General features: G+C 40.5%; 2 protein-coding genes across 3 annotated transcripts; one reads left to right on the plus strand and one right to left on the minus strand.

Moving 5' to 3' along the window:
* Window positions 1–519: 519 nt before the first annotated feature.
* LOC134667363 (facilitated trehalose transporter Tret1-like) lies at window positions 520–10594 on the plus strand. Of its 2 annotated transcripts, XR_010098630.1 has the most exons (9): window positions 520–697; window positions 1160–1257; window positions 2574–2708; window positions 3207–3290; window positions 3465–3743; window positions 7889–8009; window positions 8381–8512; window positions 9020–10034; window positions 10126–10594. XR_010098630.1 is itself a non-coding variant. In XM_063524740.1 (8 exons), the coding sequence occupies exons 1-8, from the start codon at window positions 646–648 to the stop codon at window positions 9535–9537; spliced, it is 1419 nt and encodes a 472-aa protein (XP_063380810.1). In that variant the 5' UTR covers window positions 520–645; the 3' UTR covers window positions 9538–10594. The 2 variants fall into 2 exon arrangements, 1 of the variants encoding a protein (XP_063380810.1); XM_063524740.1 differs by having other exon boundaries at window positions 9020–10594.
* Window positions 10499–20600, minus strand: LOC134667362 (eukaryotic translation initiation factor 3 subunit D). The gene is made up of 11 exons (XM_063524739.1): window positions 20300–20600; window positions 19569–19663; window positions 17706–17801; window positions 17080–17233; window positions 16723–16832; window positions 15434–15572; window positions 15064–15224; window positions 14417–14548; window positions 11979–12185; window positions 11095–11290; window positions 10499–10899 (listed from the first exon to the last, which is right to left on the minus strand). Exons 1-11 carry the CDS (start codon window positions 20490–20492, stop codon window positions 10739–10741), a joined length of 1644 nt encoding a protein of 547 aa, XP_063380809.1. The 5' UTR covers window positions 20493–20600; the 3' UTR covers window positions 10499–10738.
* Between the last annotated feature and the right edge of the window lie 1164 nt (window positions 20601–21764).

The following is a 21764-nucleotide window of genomic DNA, read 5'->3' on the forward strand; positions in this document are numbered from 1 at the left end:
TATTTAAATGAATAAACAAATAAATGTATTTAGATTTCCTACCAGTACCTTGACACAGTAGCTAAATAAATATGAATTTCATATCTTATAGTTGTGTTGACCTTTTGCTCAATATCATTATGTAAACTTGTTTTGATATTATAGTTAAAAACATTTTGTGAAAAATTCTTGTTCTCAGGTTCTTTATTCGAACTTTAATTTTAGTACAAATGATAGAAATAGCATTTAGATTGAAAAGTAGCCTAAACTAAATCAATGTCAAACAACAGATCCTCTATTGCATTGCTAATTTAAACTATCAGGAAATTACGCAAAATTTATACCTAATTTTCAAATCATAATTCTTTTACACTAAGTTTAGTGATTTGTAATGTAATGTGCAGAGCATATTGTTCCAATTGAGTCGACTTATTAGTATTACATCAATGTATATGGTAGGGGTAGGCAAATACGTTCGCGCGACGTTCGTATCTCTGATAACAGACATTAATAGCTTAGCTCTATTGTAGACTCGAGTGTGTTTAGATTGCAACCGTATCAGTATATCTCCAGACGCCGCGAGCGTTGCCACAATGTGGCAAATAAACTCATATACGCGTAATCTATAATTAAAATAAACTTATTTCGGTATCAGTAGCTGTCACTATGAGTCATCATCAGACGAAGAGGAGGATACAATATTGGGCGGGATTATGCGGTGAGTTTGGCGCGAAATTTGTAACGCAATACATGCATTTATATTATAAGTACGCAAATAAAACGCCTTGTAAAAGAAGCACAGGTTAGGTAAAGTGTTAAATAAATTAATAAAAAATGTGTTTCTTTTGTTATAGTTCATTGACCTCTTGATAGTAACGCTGCCATTGTTTTTGTATACGAATCGCTAATTGAAACCTGCTATTTGGTTAACATTATAAAATCAGCTTAGTCATAAATCAAAGCAGCAAATATCATTAATATATTAAATATAAGGTACACTGACGTTCAAAAGTGCATGGGATGTTCCAACTGTAATATTAAGGCATTACGGTCGACATCTATCCATGCACTTTTGAACGCCACTGTATAGGTATACCTATGTTTTTTTTTTTTCGTCCATCTGGACAGGCTCTATACCTATGCAGATGGTCTGTTATGTAAATTTTTTTTTTTTAAACAGCGGCATCAAACTTCATGTTCACCGGCGCGGTGATATCGTGGCCTTCACCAGCTATTCCTAAGTTCCAAAGCGGAGAGGCAGATGTGCAAATTACTGAGGTGAGTTGAATATCGCGATTATCGCGTTATCAATGTCAATTAAAGGTTAACCTGAGTTGCTCGCATATCTTAAGTCTATAATTTCCATACCTACTTAACTTACATTACCTACCTACCTAATACTTTTATGAATGGTGACTGTAGCTTGACTAGCACATGATTGGCGAGACAGTATCTCGGCCGCGAGATAGACTACCCGTCCCTCTTTAATTAATGTAGTTTACTGCCGGTAGGTACCTAAACCCGACCACAGAATAAATAATAGTACTAGGTACAGAAGACTCACTCTCTAACAAAACGCGTCTGTCACGATCAGCATAGATATGGCCGCTAGGTGGCGACAGCGCCACGCGCGGCTTATGGTAAACCCCAAAATTGGGGTCGAACGGATGTACTTTTAGCTACCTGTAGCAAAGCGACGAAATCGAGGAGTGAGCCACGCCTGACCCGACAAACTTTTTACCAACCGCCTCAGCTAAACGGCAGAGATGTATAGCCCAAATAGTCTAAATTAAGTATGAACATTGCACATAATACCGCCGGCCAAATCAATTAGTGTGGGTCTGCGTGGAAACTGTTATTGAGATCGTAGCCTTCCAGCCTATCGTCGCCTCTTTTCTCTCATCACTAAACTCTAATCTTTAGGCATTTAAATTATTTATTTATTTATTTTAGTTATTTATTATACTAGAAGTTACAACTTTTTTGTTACATACAATACGTATTCGTAGTTGAAATAGGTGAATAAAAGTAAACAAATAATTTGTACATTTTCGGGTAGTTTTATTGGTTAACCAACCAAATAGGTACAAAACCGCCCGGATCTGTCACTGAACGACCTGACTAACCTACATTATTTGATCGTGTAATGTTTTCATCTACCCTCAACTGGCTTAAGCAGCCATTTGTGGCTAGAGTTTGTTTACTTTTATTTAAATATCTCAAGATACAGACTATATACTTACTTAGTTTTTTTTAGCATTAGAAATAAGGTAAACAATCTTGATGTGTCTTTTAATTGAAAAACACATTTTAAAAATAAGTTACGGCAAATATGCAACAATTATGGATCTAATACGATCATTTATGTTCTTCTCCTTTCATAAGTAATAGTTTTTGATTTTTAAAAAGCGTTTTTCAATTAAAAGACATGTCAAGATCGCTTACCTTCTTGCAACTTCTTTCACCCCTTCTTTCTAATGCTAAAAAAAACGAACTATAGGTACCTACTGCATTTCGATAGCTTGATTTCGCGGGATTGTCTAGACTCCAAAAGACTTTACTCGTCCGATGCAAATAACGTGTTCTCATTACAGGCGCAAATATCATGGGTATCCTCCCTGTTCGCCATCGGTGCTATCTTAGGGTGCTTCATAGGGCATCCGCTGTTGGACCGCGTGGGCCGTCGCAAGGCGCTCCTCTTCGGGACCCTGCCTGGAATCATAGGTGCGGTAAGTGTAACCTTTTACGAAATGTTTTGTCTGGGCTGAAAGTTTGTTATCTCATCCATCCTCACCTCTCTCTTTCTCGTTTGTATTAAGGTCAGACAATACCTATAACCACTACCTACTGTTAATACAAATTAAGTTACAAGTGTTTTAAAAATATGAACACTGCCTGCTTAAAATTTATAAGTCCTGGAGGCCGCTTGGACATCTGTAGCCTCCGTTAACTAACAAGTATAACTACATATTTCTAACAAAAAAAGTTAGAGAGTTATCTTATTTCGAGTCTATAATCTACACTGAACCTATAGGCCACAGATTACAGGAAATCGGCTGCTGAACGGGTCACAAGTCTTTTTACGACTGGGTACTTACAATTAGAAGTAATGAAAGCAGGGTGCTTCCTCATATCGCATTCAAAGACTTGTTTGCTGTATTGTATACTTGAAAAATAAAGTTGGTCCTTCGAACCGGACTTTCATATCCTATTCTTGTCGATTTCAGGGTATAATACTAATCACGAAGTCAGCCGAGATGTTGTATTTTCCAAGAATATTGTGTGGAGTTTCTTTAGGAATGAATGCAGTGGTAAGTCTATCTATATAACGTTACTATTATAGTCCGGCATACCAATTTTTTTTATTGGAGTTCGAACCTTCGCGCCTAAATTTTCAATTGACGAAACTGCTTTGCCAAACGATATTTATGACTACTAAGTTTCAAAAATACATAGTGAAACACTTAAATCTGTTTATTTTTCAGGTAGTAATGATCTACATCACAGAAATAGCTGACAAGGAGATCAGAGGCGCGCTTGGCATGTCTGTGCAAGTGACCAACAACCTTGGCAGCCTGATCGTCTACTGCGTAGGTCCGTTCGTGACCTACAACATGCTCAACGCGCTGGTGCTCGCCATTCCTCTCGCCAACTTGCTGAGTTGTCTATGGATACCTGAGTCGCCGTATTACCATGTAAAAGATGGTAGGATTGCGGCTGCTAGGGTGGAGTTTATAAAGTTGAAGGGCATTAACGATGAAAAGGTAATTTGATTAGATTTCTATAAGGCATTCGTAATTAATACACCTGAAAATATAGCACACCTGAAAATGTTTTTGTGTATTACCTACAATAAATTCTTGTGTTTGTGTTTAAAAAAAAAAAACAAATAATAATAAAAAAAAAATGAGCATTTTTTTTTTTATTATTATGAATGGGCTTACTCATGGCCACAGACTAGCCGAGGCGTAGACGTGGCCTACGATGGAGCGAGCTCGCCCAGAAGGTGCCTGTTCACTCTTGATTTGAAGGTTGTCGGGTTATAAGAACACGGAAATATAGACGCCGGCAGGGAATTCCATTCCTTGGCAGTTCGCATAAGGAAAGTAGAAGCAAAGCGCTTCGTGCGAATTGGTGGAATATTTACCATGTAAGGATGGAAACCGGCCGTGCGTCTAAAAGTCCGATGGTAGAATGGGGACGGTGGTATAAGCTCGTGTAGCTCTTGGGCACACTCCCCGAAGTGCAGCCTGTAGAATACCGACAGGCTGGCGACTTTCCGCCGATGGGCCAAAGACTGAAGCTTAGCCGTTAGCTTCTTGTCGCCAATCATCCTCCTGGCTCTGCGCTCCACTGAGTCCAAAGCGGCGAGTTGGTATTTAGCTGAGCCATCCCACAGGTGGCTGCAATACTCCATACACGACCGGACTTGAGCTTTGTAAAGTGTTAGAAGCTGTCCAGGTGTGAAGTATCGCTTCACCTTATTTAGGACGCCCAGCTTTCTGGCCGCAGTTTGAGCTTTAGACTCAATGAAGCTGCCGAAGCTGAGGACTGAATTCAGCTCCATGCCGAGGAGTTCCAGACTGTCGGCAATAGGTACAGATGCACCCCGGAAAGAAGGAGTCAGGTCGAATGGACTCCGTTTTGCGGAAAATAGACACGTCTGCGTTTTGGAGGCATTGAACGTGACCAGATTGTCATCACCCCACTGGGAAACGAGACTAAGGGTCAAGTTCATTCGCTCAACCATGGCCTCTCTCTGTGAACGTATATCCTCCCTGCTGTCCCCTGCACTAGCCAAATATCTTTCAACAACCGTACTGTCATCTGCATAACCTACAATGCTGGGTTGCAGCATGTCGTTAATGTGGAGCAGGAAAAGGGTTGCGGAGAGAACAGACCCCTGAGGAACACCAGCGTCAATGGCCATGAGGTCCGAAGAGCAGCCATCAATAACTACTCTGATCGACCGTTCACTCAAGAAATCAGATAGCCAGCTACAAAAGTCAGCAGGGATGCCGTATGCAGGAAGCTTGCTAAGGAGACTTGCGTGCCAAACCCTGTCAAAGGCCTTCGAGATGTCCAGTGAAACAGCAAGCGCTTCACCGTTCCTCTCGATGGCCTCGCCGCAGCAGTGCGTGACATACGCTAAAAGATCCCCAGTAGACCGACCTCGGCGAAAGCCATACTGACGGTCACTGAGCAGATCATTTGCTTCGAGGTATGCCAGCAGCTTGCCGTTAAGTACCCTTTCCATGACTTTACAGAGCATGGAGGTAATGGCGATTGGTCGGTAATTGCAGGGATCAGCACGACTACCCTTCTTGGGTACTGGCTGCACGTTTGCAAGCTTCCAGGATTTCGGCACCGTTCTTGTTTGGAGAGAGAGGCGGTACAGGCGTGTCAGTACAGGAGACAACTCAGGCGCACACTGCTTTAGTACACGTGCAGGTATACCGTCTGGTCCATTGGTCTTATTCACGTCAAGATTCTGCAGAGCTCGGCGTACCTCTTTTTGATGTATAGCAATTCTCTGCATAGAGGAACTGCATTGAGGTAGCGTAGGTGGAAGTTTTGAGCCTGCATCTAGACGTGAATTGCTCGCAAACAGAGAAGCAAACAAGTTAGCTTTCTCTGTCGCGGAGTGGGCCAGTGTCCCATCAGGTTTCTGCAGAGGTGGCAATGTGGGTCGGCAGAAGTTGGATTCGACCGCTTTCGACAGGGACCAGAACCGCTTGCTACCAGGAGGGTAGGAGGCGAGTTTGGCCCCTATTCGACTGACGTGGTCGAATCGAGCCTTTTGAAGCACCCGTTTGCAGGACTTGGCAGCTGAGTTAAAGGCTTTTTTCCTCGCGCGAACCCTCTGTGCTCCAGCTTTGGTATCGCGGGCTAATACCCAAGCCTGGTATGCAGACTGCTTAAGGGCCTCGGCTCTAGCACAGTCCGAATTGTACCATGCTCGGGTCTTGTGATCGAGCGATAGGTCGGAGAACGGAATGAAATATTCCATTCCCTGCCGAATCACATCAGCAACAGCCTCAGCAGAACAAGAGGGGTCACCCGAAGAAAAACAGACCTGCTGCCAGGGGAAAGACGCAAAGAAATGCCGCATCTCATCCCAGTCCGCTGACTCGTATCGCCATACTCTCCTCGTGCCCCTAGGGCAGAGATCAGGAGGAGAGTGGATCGACACGGATTTCACTAGACAGTGATCGGACGATCCTAGCGGAGCTGAGACCGAAACCGAGTGCCTGTCTGGATCAGTTGTCAGCAGAAGGTCAAGGCAATTGGGTGTATGGTCAGTAACATCCGGTATCCGCGTCGCAACATTTACCAGCTGGGTAAGGTTTAGGGATACAGCAAATTTGCGCGCTTCCCTCCCAGCGTGGCAGGTATTCTTGAACGGGAACAGCCACTCCTCGTGGTGGGCGTTAAAGTCCCCAAGGAATACGAGTTGAGCCGCAGGGTACCGCTGTTGGGCTTTATCTGCCATCTCAGTAAGGTGGTCAAAGAGCCTAGTTGTCTCCTGGTTTCCGCTGTGCGATCGGTAGACACAGGCATACAGAGTTTTCTCTGAGCCCGAGTCAACCATAATCCACAAAATGGAAAACCCGGCAGCCTCAAAGCAACGGAGACGCTTGCAGCAAATGTCATCGCGGACGTACACACAGACCCCAGCACGTGCTCTGAACTTATGTTCCAGTGAGTAGCCTGGGTAGTTGAGGTACGACGCGTCCGCTGGGGTTTTGATTTGCGTCTCCGTCAAAAAGAATAGGTGCGGTTTTTCGGTTTCAAGATGGTGGTGGACCGGATCGATATTTGAGTGCAACCCCCTGATGTTGGTGAGGTGCACTTTCAATGGGAGGAAGTGCAGCCGGTGTTTAACCCTATTCTTTTTCCTTTTCGACTTCATGTTTGTGGAGTGTGGGATGGGTGAAAAAAATGCCTGTCGAGGTGTTGTGTTTACCAATTGGATCACTTGAGCTAATCCGGACAATGAGGAGCTCACTTGGAGACTGCGGGGACGCCCGAGCCCCCCTGAAATAACCCACCGGGTCCTCCCGTCCAGTCGCCATCTGGCACGGTGGAGCTATTCCAGGATTTTTCGCTAGGTGGCGGGGCAGCCTCTCGTACGTGGCTGTCGTACAATTGGGCCCCCAACTTCCTGCGGTCGGCCACCGGCAAGACCGTGCCTCGGATCCCGCTACCCTCCAGCGTGAGCCGCTCGGCCCGACGTCACTCAAGAATCCAAAAACCGGCATTATGCAACACAACTGACAGCCAATCATCCCCCAAAGGCACTGGTACTCCCGCACATAGACGAAACGCAGCAAGGCTGCTTGGCGCCTGACTCCGGCGGGAGGGTGGTAGCAAACCAGGCGGCCCCTTGCGGGACCTACCACCGCTGGTTTGGACGTAGTTTAAGGACATACCCGGGTCCATAAGATACCATTTAAAGATAAAATCAGCGTAATATTAATTAAGTTGAATATTATATCCGCCATAAATGGCTTCGTATGTGGTAAAGGGTTAAAAATGTATAAATGTAGTATATTTACATATGTAAGTACAATTAACCTAGTTTATAAGTAACAGACTAACAAATGTGGACTGTATTTGTCTGAATAAAGAAATTATATATTAAAAAAAAAAAAATTAATAAATCATACAAAAAACCCAATTTCCGCTAAATTAACGGTAAATTGTGCACTAAAAGGGTTAATTTTGTTTCTGTAACTGATATTTGTTTACCTCAATACTTAATTAAAAACAATTAAATTGATTTCAAAGGTTTAAAATGTATGCACTGGCGATGACAAATGGAAAAACACCGACAATATTAGGATCGTGGCTTTATAATAGTTATTTATATTTGATATAAAACTTAATGTAAATAATTTTATTTCAGTGGGTGGACGAGCAGTTAGGAACCATACGGGCACATGTGCGGGAAAGCATGGAGAATAAAACTTCCCTCTGGGAGCTAGTCTCTAACATGAAGTATAGAAGAGCTTTGTATATCGTAACAGGTACTTATATAATTTCTTCGTAAATAATTTTGAGACTCACCCATAGCCTATTATCTAGTAAGTAGATTCTAGTCCATCCATATAAATATACATACCTAGCTATGAGAGGGTCAGATTCATTGAACTGAATAAATATTAAATATTCTTTTCACCTCAGCATCGAAAACAAGAATACTTTGCTGCTACTCGTAGGAATCACGGAAGCGAAATCGCACTTTGCGCACTTGTGCGTAGGTCCCGCAGGTAGGTTTATTTAACATTGTTACAAAACGGAGTGAAATAATTCTAAATCGTAGTCCATTTAATTCATTATAACGTAAGTTATTACTCCCACATTCGTTTATTAATAGAAATCTGTGTTGTTACAAAAGGTTTGAAGGTGTTACAATACATGACCGGCGGGATGGCCATCCAAGCGTATCTCGAAGTGATCTTCAGACAAAGCAGTTCCATTTCTGGACCACTCGTCAGTATTGTCTATGGCTTCGTACAACTTCTCACAGGTAACACATATTTAACAAAATTGTGAATGGATATGATTTATTATAGCATCTCTCTGGACAAAATCATCGGCCTCGCTTTGTTCAGTCGTTTAAATGCAATTCCCTGTTTCCCGGTCATTGTGGAGTAATATGCTATTCAGGACAAACAGTACTCCTATTAAGATTCATACATTTCATAATAAACATGACCAAACCCATAACGTCATCTTGAAATATATGTCTCTACGCCATTGGCATATTTGTGATATGGCGTAGTATTTACTTGGCATCTAAAAGGTTTATTGAAATAATATTTGCCCTTATATCTTCTTTTTGAACTGATTAGACAACAACGGTTTCACTCACTTTAATTTTTAGTCGCTATTGACGACATGTTTCGGGCCCGTCGGGGGTCTTTCTTCAGGCTCGAGTGCTCGCGGCGGCTGCACTTCGTGCACTCTAATTTCAAGTGAGAGAAACCGTTGTCGTCTAATCACGAAAGTTTAATTTCGACCTTTTTGCTTACAGGAGTGGGAGGAGCTTTGCTGGCCGGCTACTTCGGCCGACGGCTCCTTATGTTCGTCTCGGACTTGGGAGTAGCGCTCTCAATGAGCGCCCTAGGCCTTTACTTCTACCTCCAAGACACCGTCAAACTCAGCCCGGATACACTCTCTACAATCTCCTTCTTACCTTTAATAGGGTTGTTCGGATTCAATATATTTTATTCCGTAGGCATAGGGATGTTACCTTATGTGATGCAAGCTGAACTGTTTCCTATAAACGTAAAGACATCGGCGTCTAGTTCAGCCACTGTGATGGCGTGTGTCATGAACTTTGTTATTACCAAGTGTTACCACGGCATCAGGGCAGGCTTGGGTCACTCTGCCGTGTTCTGGGCCTTCGCTGTAGTAGGTTATGTAGGTTTATTTTTTATATACTTTTTCGTGCCAGAAACTAAGGATAAAACGTTGGAAGAGGTGCAGGATAATATGCTGGAGAAGAATCAAGAGGCAACGGCGCTTAAAGATATGGAGGTTATTAGTTGATCTAATCTTAGTAAAGCCAATCATAAAATTAACGCTCCTTCATTGAGTTGTGGATCACATTAAAAATTTTCGTATAATACAATCACCTGCAATAATATGTTATACAACGAAGGCCGCAAAGATATCTGACGCGATCTTATTTGTAGAGCCATAAGAGCGTGTCACATATTTTTGCGGCCATCTAAGAGTAACATATTATTGCAGGTGACTGTACAGAGGCGTTCATTTTAAGATTGGTTTCACTCAAACTAACGACTCCTTATTGAATAAATATTGTAGTGTCGACTATTATATGAGCCAGAATGTTATCTCTAAGATCACGAGACTAATTGTAAATGAAAGTGCTGATCAGCAAACAAATACGTATAACAATATTGACTGTAACATGTTATCTGTTTATTTTATTAATTTACATGGTAATTGATGTGCCTAAACATTCATCTAAATGTACATTTATGTTGTAACATTGTGATTGTAAATATAAGACGAATACACAAGTTAGTTTATTTTTATTTTTAATATATTTGATTCTAATTCTTTGTATATAAATAAACTGTACCGCTCGTAAAAAAAAAGACGAATACATAGTTGCAAAGTTTGATGAAGGAGCCGAGACACTGTTAATATTTATTCAAGCTGGTATCAAATAATGTTGATGTGGAGATCTGGCTTTTATTAGACGTAAGCATGACTGTGATAAGACAGTGCAAAATAATGTGTTCATAACTACAGTTTCTATAAAATAATAGTTGTATTCATTTCGCACCGTTTCCCTTAATCTTAGTGCTGCATTGCATTTATGAATAAGTGAAACGCCAGCCGATGATTTTTTATAAATTTAACAAATAAAATGTACAAGTACTTAGTACAGTCGACGTCAAAGATGTTTACATTTTTCGCCTTATTACAAAGGAGTAAGGTGCAAAAGTGTAGGCACTTTACTTACTAATAAAACACCAAATGTGACCATAAAATTGTATTCTGTTGAATAAAAATATGAAATACATATTGAATACTTATTAAACTGTGATAAATACACTAGAAACCTGATACGTCTTGAGAGTAACTGATTTGTGGCTAATGAAAGATGAACAAGGTATTTATTACCTTATGTATAGGCGCGTAGGGTTCAATCTAATTAATGCCTTCGTTTTTGTGTAGCGTCACGTGAATTAGCACCCAAAAATTATGTTCGTAAGGTTTAAATCCTCTTGTTGTTTCCGTAAGAGTAGAGAGGGGCGAATGGGGTGTCGGCGGGCTCGTCGCCGCTCTCCTCGGAGGCGTCCGACTCGAACGTGTTGTCCGGGATGTCGTACAAGCGGATCAGGGGCTTGTTGGGGTCCTTCATAATTAGGTATTTACCTGCAACGAGAGTTAAAAATAGAGCAAATCTGTCATATTTAAAATACAAGGAATACCTTGGTGCGGTGCGGTAGTGTGTTACGGGTTTTACGATATACGTAATGAACCGCATCCGCTGTCAGATTCGAAGTACGGATTTGTCTTTGATTCTGTAAAGTACTAGGCTACCAGAACCACCGTGGCGTGTGTACTGACCGTCCTTCTGCTTCATGCAGATGTCGATGATGCAGCGCAGGATGCCCCAGGCGTTGTCCATGGACAGGTTGATCTGCGCGGCGAACTCGTGCGGCTTGAACTGCTGCGTGCCGAGGATCACGTGGCGCGCGTTGTCGCGCACCTGCGTGCGTGACACGTAGCCGAACTTGATCTGGTCCGAGCCGGCCAGCAGCGCCTGCGGAACGGAAACGGGTTATTCAATCGAGCTTATGACATATAGAGTGGAGTGGCATCAAACATATCCTGATCCATAGAGAAATCGTGTGTCAGTAGATATCTTTTTTGTTTAAACTATGGATTTGTTTTGTTTGTGGCTGGATAAGGATGAAATTAACATACATATGATATGATATGATATGACATTATTGCAGGGGAACGGAAACGCATTGCCCGACGAGGTAGTTGTTATACATTACATAATTCTATCGCAGCCGGTTTGCGACATCGAAGTTACGATAAAAATTGGTTACTTCTCCTTTACGATTTACGAATATAATGAATAATTTGAGAAAAATAATGAACTATTTTTTCAAAGGAAGTAATCAGGACACAAATTTTTCAAGCATTTCTCCCTAACTCCCAAGATAGATCAGGTTTGGAATCCTCTTAACCTTTTCGACGCCGTGTCAAACACAAAAGCTGTCATTCGGACGCCACGTCACTGAAGTGTCAAAACTGAAATTGAACTTTAATGCATATGCACGTAGGTCTATGTTGCTCTGTGGTCTGTGACCGATTAAACCGTCTTTGGCGTTGACCTGCGGTGCGGATATATCGGTCATTGGCGTCCAAAAGGTTACGAGCCATGATGTAGAGAAACTGGGTCTCCCACAGACCCTGTATGACTGGTTACACTACATTACCTGCACGGTCCACTTGGCGAGCTTGCACGAGTTGTTCCGCAGCTCGTTAGCCAGCACGGCTCCCCGCTGCGTGTCCAGCTTCTGTCTCCACTCCACGCCGTTGGCGAGCTTGCTGTCCCACTCGTTCAGGGCCTTGATAGTGAGGAACTGGGTCTCGTTTTGAGGCCCCTGCATTACGGCGTCGTGTTCGCAACGAGCTACCAGAACCTGGGACATAAAGTAGTTTAATACAACTGCGCAGCAACTAAATAAAGAACACAAAGGCTTATATTAAAATCCCGTGAAATAAGACTTAAAAAATTCTCAGGAGTCAAGACTAGAGATGCAACGGAAAGTTGTTTGGCCGGATACCGGATATTCGGCCTATCCATCGGCCGCATATCCGGTATCCGGCCAGCGGAACTATACCTACATTTCGGTTTTTCCCCTCCGGCCGTTTTGGCAACCAAGTTTCCAACCAGTTGTTGAAAAATAAAAAATAATCTTGTTACGCAACTAGTTGCCCAAAAAGAAATTCTATTCCTGATCCACAACTACCGTAGATGACAGTGGAGTTTCGCAACCAGTTGTCGGAAAGGAATTAAATGTCTTTGTTTACAACTGGTTATCAAATAAGACTTTCATATCTCATTTCACAGCTAGACATTACGTGACATCTAGAATATCCTAAAATCACCTGGAACGAGCGTTTGCAGTCAACATTGCGGAGTAGGGGAAAATGGGTGGACACTTGTATTTATATGCCCCAACAACCGCACCGATTTCGACGCCCGCCACGCACAGGATATTGCTGATCTGCTTAGGTTCTCGTTAGAGATGGTGAATTCCGTGGTGTCAAATATGTTAAGCAATGTTGTGGACTAAAATATTTTTTTATAAAATATTAACCTGTACGCGTTATTTTGTATTTTTTGTGAAATTTAGTAAATCGCAGCCATGGTATTTGTACTACCACTCAACTAGGGGGCTGTCCATAAATTACGTCATCGATTTTTGACGATTTTTGAGCCCCCCCCCCCTAAAATCATCCAAAAATCATGCTTCGAATGGCCCCGTTTCCTCCTACGTCATGCTACCATCATCCGATGTCCAGACCCCACCGCCCTAATTTGAAATGACGTAATTTATAAATAGCCCCTAGGTAAGCTTTATAGCTTATTTATCTGGCTTTAATTATTAAAGTCAGATATATAGCTATTTTTAGCTAAATTAGCTAAAAAATCCTGATTATTTTTATTTGACTAAGAATAACTTATTCCCATTAAATTTTCTCATCTACGAATTATTCCAGACAAAATTATTCCGGACGAATTATTCCAGAATAAAATCACCGTAATTTTATTCTTGCAAATTCTTATTCAAATAATGATTTTATTCTTGAATGCCCAACACTGTATGTCAGTACTTTTATATGTACATTTGTTTTTGAAGCCTTGGAAACTAGCCACATTTTCTCTAAGTGTCTGAGCTCTATTCTTCGTTGGCAACTGGATGTCAAACAGGAATAGAATTTCTTTTTAGGCAACTAGTTGCCTAACACGATGATATATTCTTTTTTGACAACTGGTTACGAAACTTGGTTGCCAAAACGGCCGGAGGGGGTTTTTCAGGTGCGCATTCTGCAGGTTTGACCTGTTTCCTAGTAGGTCACTATCCGGTATCCGGCCGGATAGTAATATAACGGCCGGATACCGGATAGTAACCGGATATCCGGTGCATCTCTAGTCAAGACACGTCCGTGGTCGATGCGGCAAGAAATACCGATCGGCCTTTGGTCTATACAGTCATCGCAGTCGATGTAGGCTGTAGACTACCTCCTCAAAATACCTTCTTTAGTCGCTGCAACTGCAAAGATGCTGTGGCCAATGATGATGATGCTATACCTATAGTTCGTTTATTAATTTTAGCATTGGAAATAAGGTAAACAATCTTGATATGTCTTTAGATTGAAAAACACGTTTTAAAAATAGCTCGAGGCAAATATGTAACAATTATGAATCGAATACGATCATTTATATTCTTCTGCTTTCATAAGTAATAATTATTGATTTTTAGAAAGCGTTTTTCAATTAAAAGACATATCAAGATCGCTATCATCTTTCTAATTTTAAAGAAAATGAACTATGAAAAAGGATAAATTATACTGCAAAACGTAATTCAAGACCAAAAAAAGTAAGACAATGTTGCCACTGCAATAATTTGTTTGTAAAATAGTAAATTCCTTTTGATAAATAATCACACTAAAATAATTTTTTTATTACTGATTTTACTCCTACGATTTAAAAAAAGTACTTTAATTTATTTTTTTGTACATAAATACAAGACGCGCTAGTAAAAAAGTGGCAACAATTCTTATTTTTTTTTGGTCTTGAATTACGTTTTGCAGTATAATGGCTTTGTCGTTCAATAGGACCAAACATGGAAGCTCATCAACTCACCACGCCGTTATTGAGGTTCCACTTGCGGTAGCGGTAGCCCACGGAGGCCACCTCGCCCTCCTCCTCCTCCGACACGAACGGGTTGGGCTCGGGGAACTTGTACTTGGGCTCCGTCGGACCGGACTTCAGCACCTGTGCGACAAATGGAACCATTTTAATTTTTAACAAAGCAGAAACATCTGCGAACGATGCCGTGAGTTCAAGTGTCACCCAAGACAGTAATTTTCACTTTTAAGTTTATTCTAAGCTTAAATGAAACCATTGTAGGATAAATATTCGCACAAGACGACAGCATAAAACATAATAAAAGTGTATGCTGAGCGAAGAGAGGCTTATACTCAGCAGTGGGCGATAAGGCTGAATGATGATGAAAGGTGTAGGTGTGTTAGGCGTCGTGTGTGTAGTATAGAGATCGCTAACGTTATGAATGGGGTCTACGATAACTATTCGCTAACCGGAGCGTTTTCGCCGGTTTAATGCAGTCGCTGACCAATGCGTACAGCATTCAATAGAAGATCAAGACCGTAGATAAAGCGCACAATGGTGTCTCACGGTGGCGCAGCGACTTTTGTTACATCAGTCCGACATCTAAAGTTATGTACAAGCGAGGTGCAATATTTCATGGACACATGTGTCAATGGGGATACCTGTTGGCTGAAGTTGTGGTTGATGAAGGTGGCCTCTAGCGCGAGGTTGCGCGGCGAGTTGATGGAGTTGGCGTCGTCGGCCGGGGGCTCCACGGACGTCTCGTTCACCGTCAGCAGGTCGAACTCTGTGTTGTCGCGCTTGTCCAGGAACAGTTTATCGCCTACAAGACCAAAAGACGATTGTAATAGGGAATATTACGCAAAACTCTGCGTAGAGGGCGTCACAAGCGCAATCAAAGGGCCTACCGCGAAACACGAAAATCGAAAGTTCGGTTTCTGCCTCTCCAGGTCGTAATTTACGAAATATTATTGTAATCTTATTTGTAAACGACTATTTGTTTCTTAAATAAATAAATAAGTAAGTCTATACCGATCTTCTCGATGACGATGTCCCAGGAGTAGTTGGAGCGCGTGCAGCACATGATGGTGGCCAGGATGGCGTCGGTGGCGTACACCGTGCCGGTCGTCTTCGACAGCCGCCGGATCACCGGGTCGTCGGTCGTCGTCACCTGGCACAACAATTACTTTCATCATTCGTTTCTCGTAAGTTGAGTGATAGTGGGCAAGTAGTAATGCATGCCTTACGCAGCGTACTACGTTAGGCGAACAACACGCGAACGCGAAGTGAAGCGATGCGGCGCGGGGTGAATCAATCCTTTGATACCTATAGAAGTGTCCTACGTGGACGATCTCGTTGCGAACGCGATCGCCTTGGGTCCGCCGCGCCGCGTCGCGTTCGCGAGTTGTTCGCTTACGTAAGACGCAGCGTTACAATCTCGTACGAACAAGACTTGTGCTAATAGGTTTCTTAGAACTTATGTAAGAATCGTTTAATATTTAGCAGTTACATTGAAGGAAAATATCTCGATGAAACAAGACTAATCTCTAAATAAGACCTAGTTTTTCAGTTAGGGTGGTATTCAATACCTATCCAATTTCTTTGTCCAATGTGTATTGCGTTACATATTTTGCTTTAATGAGAGAGAGAAGCAGTGGTGGCCGAGTGGATATGACGCCTGACTTTCAATCCGGAGGTCGCGGGTTCAAATCCTGGCTCGTACCAATGAGTTTTTCGGAACTTATGTACGAAATATCATTTGATATTTACCACTAGCTTTTCGGTGAAGGAAAACATCGTGAGGAAACCTGCATACATCTGCGAAGAAATTCAAAGGTGTCTGTGAAGTCCCCAATCCGCATTGGGCTAGCGTGGGGACTATAGCCCAAGCCCTCTCGTGCATGAGAGGAGGCCTGTGCTCAGCAGTGGGACGTATATAGGCTGAAATGATGAATGATGAGAGTGAGAGGCAATGACATTGGACAGGTGGAATACCACCCTTACAAAGGACAGACAGTCGCTTTCAATCCTCTAGTCTAGTCTGTATGTTTAGGTATTTAAAAAAGAGTAAACAAAATCTACGAAAACATTACATGATCAAATAATGTACTTAGGTTAAAGTCAGGTCGTTCAGTGACATATCCGGGTGGTTTTGTATTTGGTTGGTTAATCAATATTGTTATAAATACCCAAAAATTACAAAATAATTTGTTTACTTTTATTTCAATACCTAAAGATAAAGAGAGGTCTTGGAATTAGGTTGTCAAAGTGGACCCCTCCTTTAGGATTCATCTGGGAAAGTGCTTCGATGAAAATCATACCGTATGGAAAATGCGATCGATGCGCTGCAGAGCCTTCTCGTGCTTGACGTTGACGCGATCGTACGCCTTGTCGTAGTACTCCAGCACGCCGCAACACGCGATGTCTTCACCTGTAGGCGTTCACATACTCTTACTAGTCCGTTCGGCTAAACGTGCTAGTAAAAAACGGTAATGTCGACGAAAAATTGTAAGATTGGCCATCTTAACCCTTTACAAGGCATAAGGGTGTTTGAAATTAGGGTCTCCATGGTTTCCCAAAAAGTTTTAAGTCATAATGAATAAATGAACTGAACTACATCTTGTCTCATATAAATAATATCAACTGATGTGGTCAGCCATCCTCGTTACGCTACTTACCCTCCTTGATGCCGGGCAGGGACAGCTTGGCCAGCCTAGGGAAGTCCATGTCCTCGATGGTGACCCAGGTGGGGCGCACGGTGACGGACGCGTCTCGGATCTTCATTGGAGCGCCGCGCTGGCCCCAGCGCTTGCCCATCTTGCGGTCACGTTGCTGGACAAAATAAGAACTTTTTACTGATAGTGCTACAGCACATTTACTGCTAGCCTCATTCAATTTTGATTACTAAACCATTTCTTTACATATAGATGTTAGGAAAACCTATTAGAAATGTGCAGTCAAGCGTGAGTCGGACTTACTTACTTAGTTTTTGATCCGACCCCTACAGGTTTTTTAAAGACATTTCATTCACTTTCCACATAAAAAAATACATTGTTAAAAATTGAGTAATGTATGAAACCCTTGGAATGCTAGTCGGACTTGACCAGTTTTTTCGTCTATGAATTCTCGGTCTCGGCCGCGTACTCGTTTCAGTATCGTTCTTTTCCAAGACAAAAAAGCGTTCTCAGTCAGACCTTCAGACCGGGAAACTGTGCTACTATTGTCCAATTGCTTATGGGTCAGCATAACAACAAGATATAGTCAAACAACCCTTCTGTATCATAGTGAAATAATTATTTTTTACCTTATTCAGCGTGGTCATGCCGCCTGGAGTGCGCGCGCCGCGTTGCCCGCGCTGACCGCGACCACGAGCACGTCCGCGCTGGTACGGCGGCTTTTGCTGAAAAAATATATAATTACAATTTAGAGATAAATTGTTGTATGTTGTTCAACATAAAAATGTATGCTTAATAGTTAATTTTTCGTACTTTTATTTTTTCTTGCACCTATTACACTTGTTCTATGTTTGGCCCAAGGGTTAACTGGTAGAGAATGCCTTCTAGCATTAAGTTCGCCTTTTGTACAATTTTTATTGTGCAATAAAGTTTAAATAAATAAATGATGATGACATTTCAAAATTTGAGGTAAGTCGATAAGATAAACTGTATGCTGTACACACGATTTTAAAACATCCTTAGTATTGTAGAAATAATTTGAATTTTAATAGTTATCTGAAATAAGAATCAAAAGGGCATTTATTTTAGTGTTTACCAGTATAATATCATTTCCTGAATTATGGATGTTATCTTTGTATTTCTGTATGTATTTATCTATATAAGTAAGAAAAAATATGGTATACATATTAATGAACTCGACTGTACCCATAATTACAAGCTAGCTTAGTGTTGGGCTAGGTCCATCTGTGTAAGATTGTCCCTATTGTCCCTAAATATTTATTTAATGGGTCATTCTAAGTTAAGAGGTATTAATGGTGTCCATGATAAATATCCATACTTTTCTAAAACAATTTAAATAAATTATGGTAATTTCCCTTAAAAAATTGCATTTCCTCTATATACAGTCAATTTCAATTAATTAATTAATTCAGTTTGACCACAATTGCACCTCAAACATGCAAAATGTCCCTCCCCTGGCCTGTCCCTTTGCAGGTTTTTCAATAAATCAGTAATTTTATCCAGATGTAAAACCCATAAATCCATTAAATTTGGTATACTTCATAAATTAAAACAAATATTGATTGTAATTTCATTAGTAAAATCCTTTAAACTTTTCTTTTTCATAAAAAATATTTATGTTAAATTTTGTCCCCCAAATTCTATGTCTCCTACCCTGGCCACTATGTAAATGTAAAAATATTGGGTTTATAATTTTAATTATTGCCATTTTAATCCCAATAGCAATGCATTTCATTCAATACTGACCACTAACCCTGCGACAGTCATCTTTTGGTTCCGATTGTCAGTCATTTTGATCATTGACCTCTTTACTTGACAATGTTGTTTTATGAAAGTGGTATCTCCCCTGGTCAGTTTTATTTCAAACTTATTGTTATAAATACTTAATTGTATTTGTATATTTACTATAGTTTATGCATAGATTATATAAATACTTTATTTTAATTATTTACAATAAATACTTTCGCAATTATATCTGATTTGACATGAAAAAGTCACTCCCCTGGCGTCTTTCCCCTGGCGCATAATTTTCCAAAATGTACAGTGGAGGTATGAATTCTTGTTTAAATGAATCATTACACTTCAATTTGCTCGAATTTGTAAGACGGCTGGTCAAAATTTCGATTTTGTTTGTTTTTAAAGAGATCAGGGGAGAGACCCTTCTCTCTTTATTACATAGAAAAAGTACGGTCTCTCCCCTGGTGTCTTCTAAAATGGTATAAAATTAAAGAAATGACTGATTAGCTTACAAATATACATAAAAGAGTTGTTTCAATATAAATATTGTATAATTAGATGAAATTTTAAACATTTATGTTGTGCCACTTTTTCATACAAGCGATTACCTCTTAACTTAGAATGACCCTAATCTCAACATAACATTACTTTTTCTAAAGTTTCCAATTCAAATTTCTAAAATAAATTTATGAACTAATTAAAATTATTCCATTATTATTCCATAAATAACTCACATCTCTGGTTGTATCGACCAGGTGGAATGTTGATTCATCCTCATCATGGTAGTATGCATACGACGATCCTGCGCCAAACTGGGATGCATACTTATCTGAAAACATTATAATATAATCTTACAATACTATATAATTAAAAAAGTGACACTCCTGCATGAATAATATGACCCTTTATTGGATATAGTAAAGGTTAACATTTTCACAGGTTTTATTTATACAATTTTATTTTATTTAACCAACTTTACATTGACAGTTAAACCAAACATGCAAGTTATGGGTTAAAAATATATGTACTTAAAACTAATTATAATAGACTTATCACTAAATGTCATGTTACACAGATCATAAATAAAAGCAGGGTTGTATGTAAATGGGTAATAAAGAAAATATGTGTGCTTAGTATAAATTTTCAAGAAATCAAGCAATTTAAACTAATGCAACTGTCATATATCGAGAACTGATTGTGTAATGCCAATATTATCATTGATATTGCTTTAAAAGTGCTATCCAGTAAAACACTATGCTATATACATTTTTGTGTCTTGTATTATAAGATCAAGTTTTACATGCAGCTTGCACTTGTAGCAAATATACGTCATCGTCTTCTGCATTAACTCGTAATACGCGCCCTAACGATTGTGTCACTGTCAACTTATTCAGTTCAACATAACCTCAATCATAGTCCTAGTAGGACCCTTCTAACCTGTATAAAGAACATATATTCTACTTACTTTGGTATTTCTTGTCCTGTACCATGGTCCAATCACTTATTTTGCCCAGCCGATCGCCTTTGCTGAACGGCTGATACGGCATGTCCCGAAACTGGTCCGGCATTTCGCACGGTCCCCATCCTGTCGGATTATCCTGAATGACCGGGGATATGAACCGTATCGGCTCCTCGGCCGGTAGCACGTGTTCCGACATTATTATTTCGCTCTTAGTCTGCGATGTATAATACTTTTTTGACTATAAACCAGCATGAATGCCACGCACGACACTTCTTGCAACGAAATGCCAAGGGGAAAGGACCATAGACAACAAAGATTTTTGACAGGTGTCCAATTTGTAATGTTGCCAGACTATTATATTAAAGGGCTCTATAGATGGGACAATTAATCTTCGATTTGATCATGATTTTGCCATTGCTACGATTTTGCATTTCCGATGTATCTGAGGTATTTTCACACCTCAGTAACTCGAACAAGAGTGCTTTGATGCTTAAAATCATTTAATGAAAAATGTTTCTTTTTAGCGAGCGTGATACGAAATGACCTTGAAGTTAGCGTCACATTTCAAAGTTGCGAAGATAATGCGAAGTCTAATTAATTCCAATTTTAGGAACAATACAGCTTCGATACTTACTGATCGTGATCGGACTCCAGTTGGAACTGGCACAGCGACTAAGCAGCTGAACTTTATCTTCGGGAATGAGTACCTATGATACCTATGGTATTGTATGGTGTATGGCATATTATGTGTGATTATGGTAGTTGGACCGGGAGAGGAGCCGTATTTAAGGGTACATTTCATTCATATTGTAATGAAGTGAACTGCTTATTTAGGTACTCTTCGTGCCTTAGATCCCACCGCTACGCTTAAGATTCTAAATTAGAATCACTCGTTACATTAGTTCCAAGATTTAGTGATGTCAAAGTATCAAATGATAATTCGTACTTACCTATATGAATATAGGTAGACAAAATTCTTAAACAAATTATTGGATTGATGCCTAAGATTTAAAATTTTAAACCCATACTACTATGAGTATCAGCTTGAAACTCCTGGTTCACTTGACTCCACTAGTTACTACAGTTTCATAAACATTCATTTCTATAGCACTTAACCTCTTAGAACCCAATGATTTATTTCGGTGATAAGTGGACGTTAAACTTTAAGACGAATGTGGATGACCGACCCGAAACCGCCTTTTCATACAAACGTAGTCATCATTTTCCTCCTGGATATGAGGATTGAAAGTAGGTATGTTTACACAATTTGATGTACAGATCGACGACAGCCATGCGTTGGATTTTTTTAGAATATTTAATTATTAAGTAAGTACCTACCTATATAGAGTTAGGACTTAAAAGGAGCATTCCGCACCTAACTGATAGCATTCCGTTTCTAACTCTTATAATACCTAATTAAAAGGTCAAACGAATGGACTGCTATTGTCAATATACATCAAATTGTGTA

Source organism: Cydia fagiglandana, chromosome 9 (genome assembly GCF_963556715.1).
Source record: "Cydia fagiglandana chromosome 9, ilCydFagi1.1, whole genome shotgun sequence".
Lineage (NCBI taxonomy): Eukaryota > Metazoa > Arthropoda > Insecta > Lepidoptera > Tortricidae > Cydia > Cydia fagiglandana.

Excerpts from the sequence above, each read along its gene's own strand:
- LOC134667363 (XM_063524740.1), top strand. The coding sequence starts at position 646 with ATGAGTCATCATCAGACGAAGAGGAGGATACAATATTGGGCGGGATTA. Across the intron at positions 1,258-2,573 it reads CAGATGTGCAAATTACTGAG|GCGCAAATATCATGGGTATC; the intron begins GTGAGTTGAATA and ends TTCTCATTACAG. Across the intron at positions 2,709-3,206 it reads TGCCTGGAATCATAGGTGCG|GGTATAATACTAATCACGAA; the intron begins GTAAGTGTAACC and ends TGTCGATTTCAG.
- LOC134667362 (XM_063524739.1), bottom strand. The coding sequence starts at position 20,492 with ATGTCGGAACACGTGCTACCGGCCGAGGAGCCGATACGGTTCATATCC. Across the intron at positions 19,664-20,299 it reads ACAGGACAAGAAATACCAAA|ATAAGTATGCATCCCAGTTT; the intron begins GTAAGTAGAATA and ends TAATGTTTTCAG. Across the intron at positions 11,291-11,978 it reads TCGCCAAGTGGACCGTGCAG|GCGCTGCTGGCCGGCTCGGA; the intron begins GTAATGTAGTGT and ends TCCGTTCCGCAG.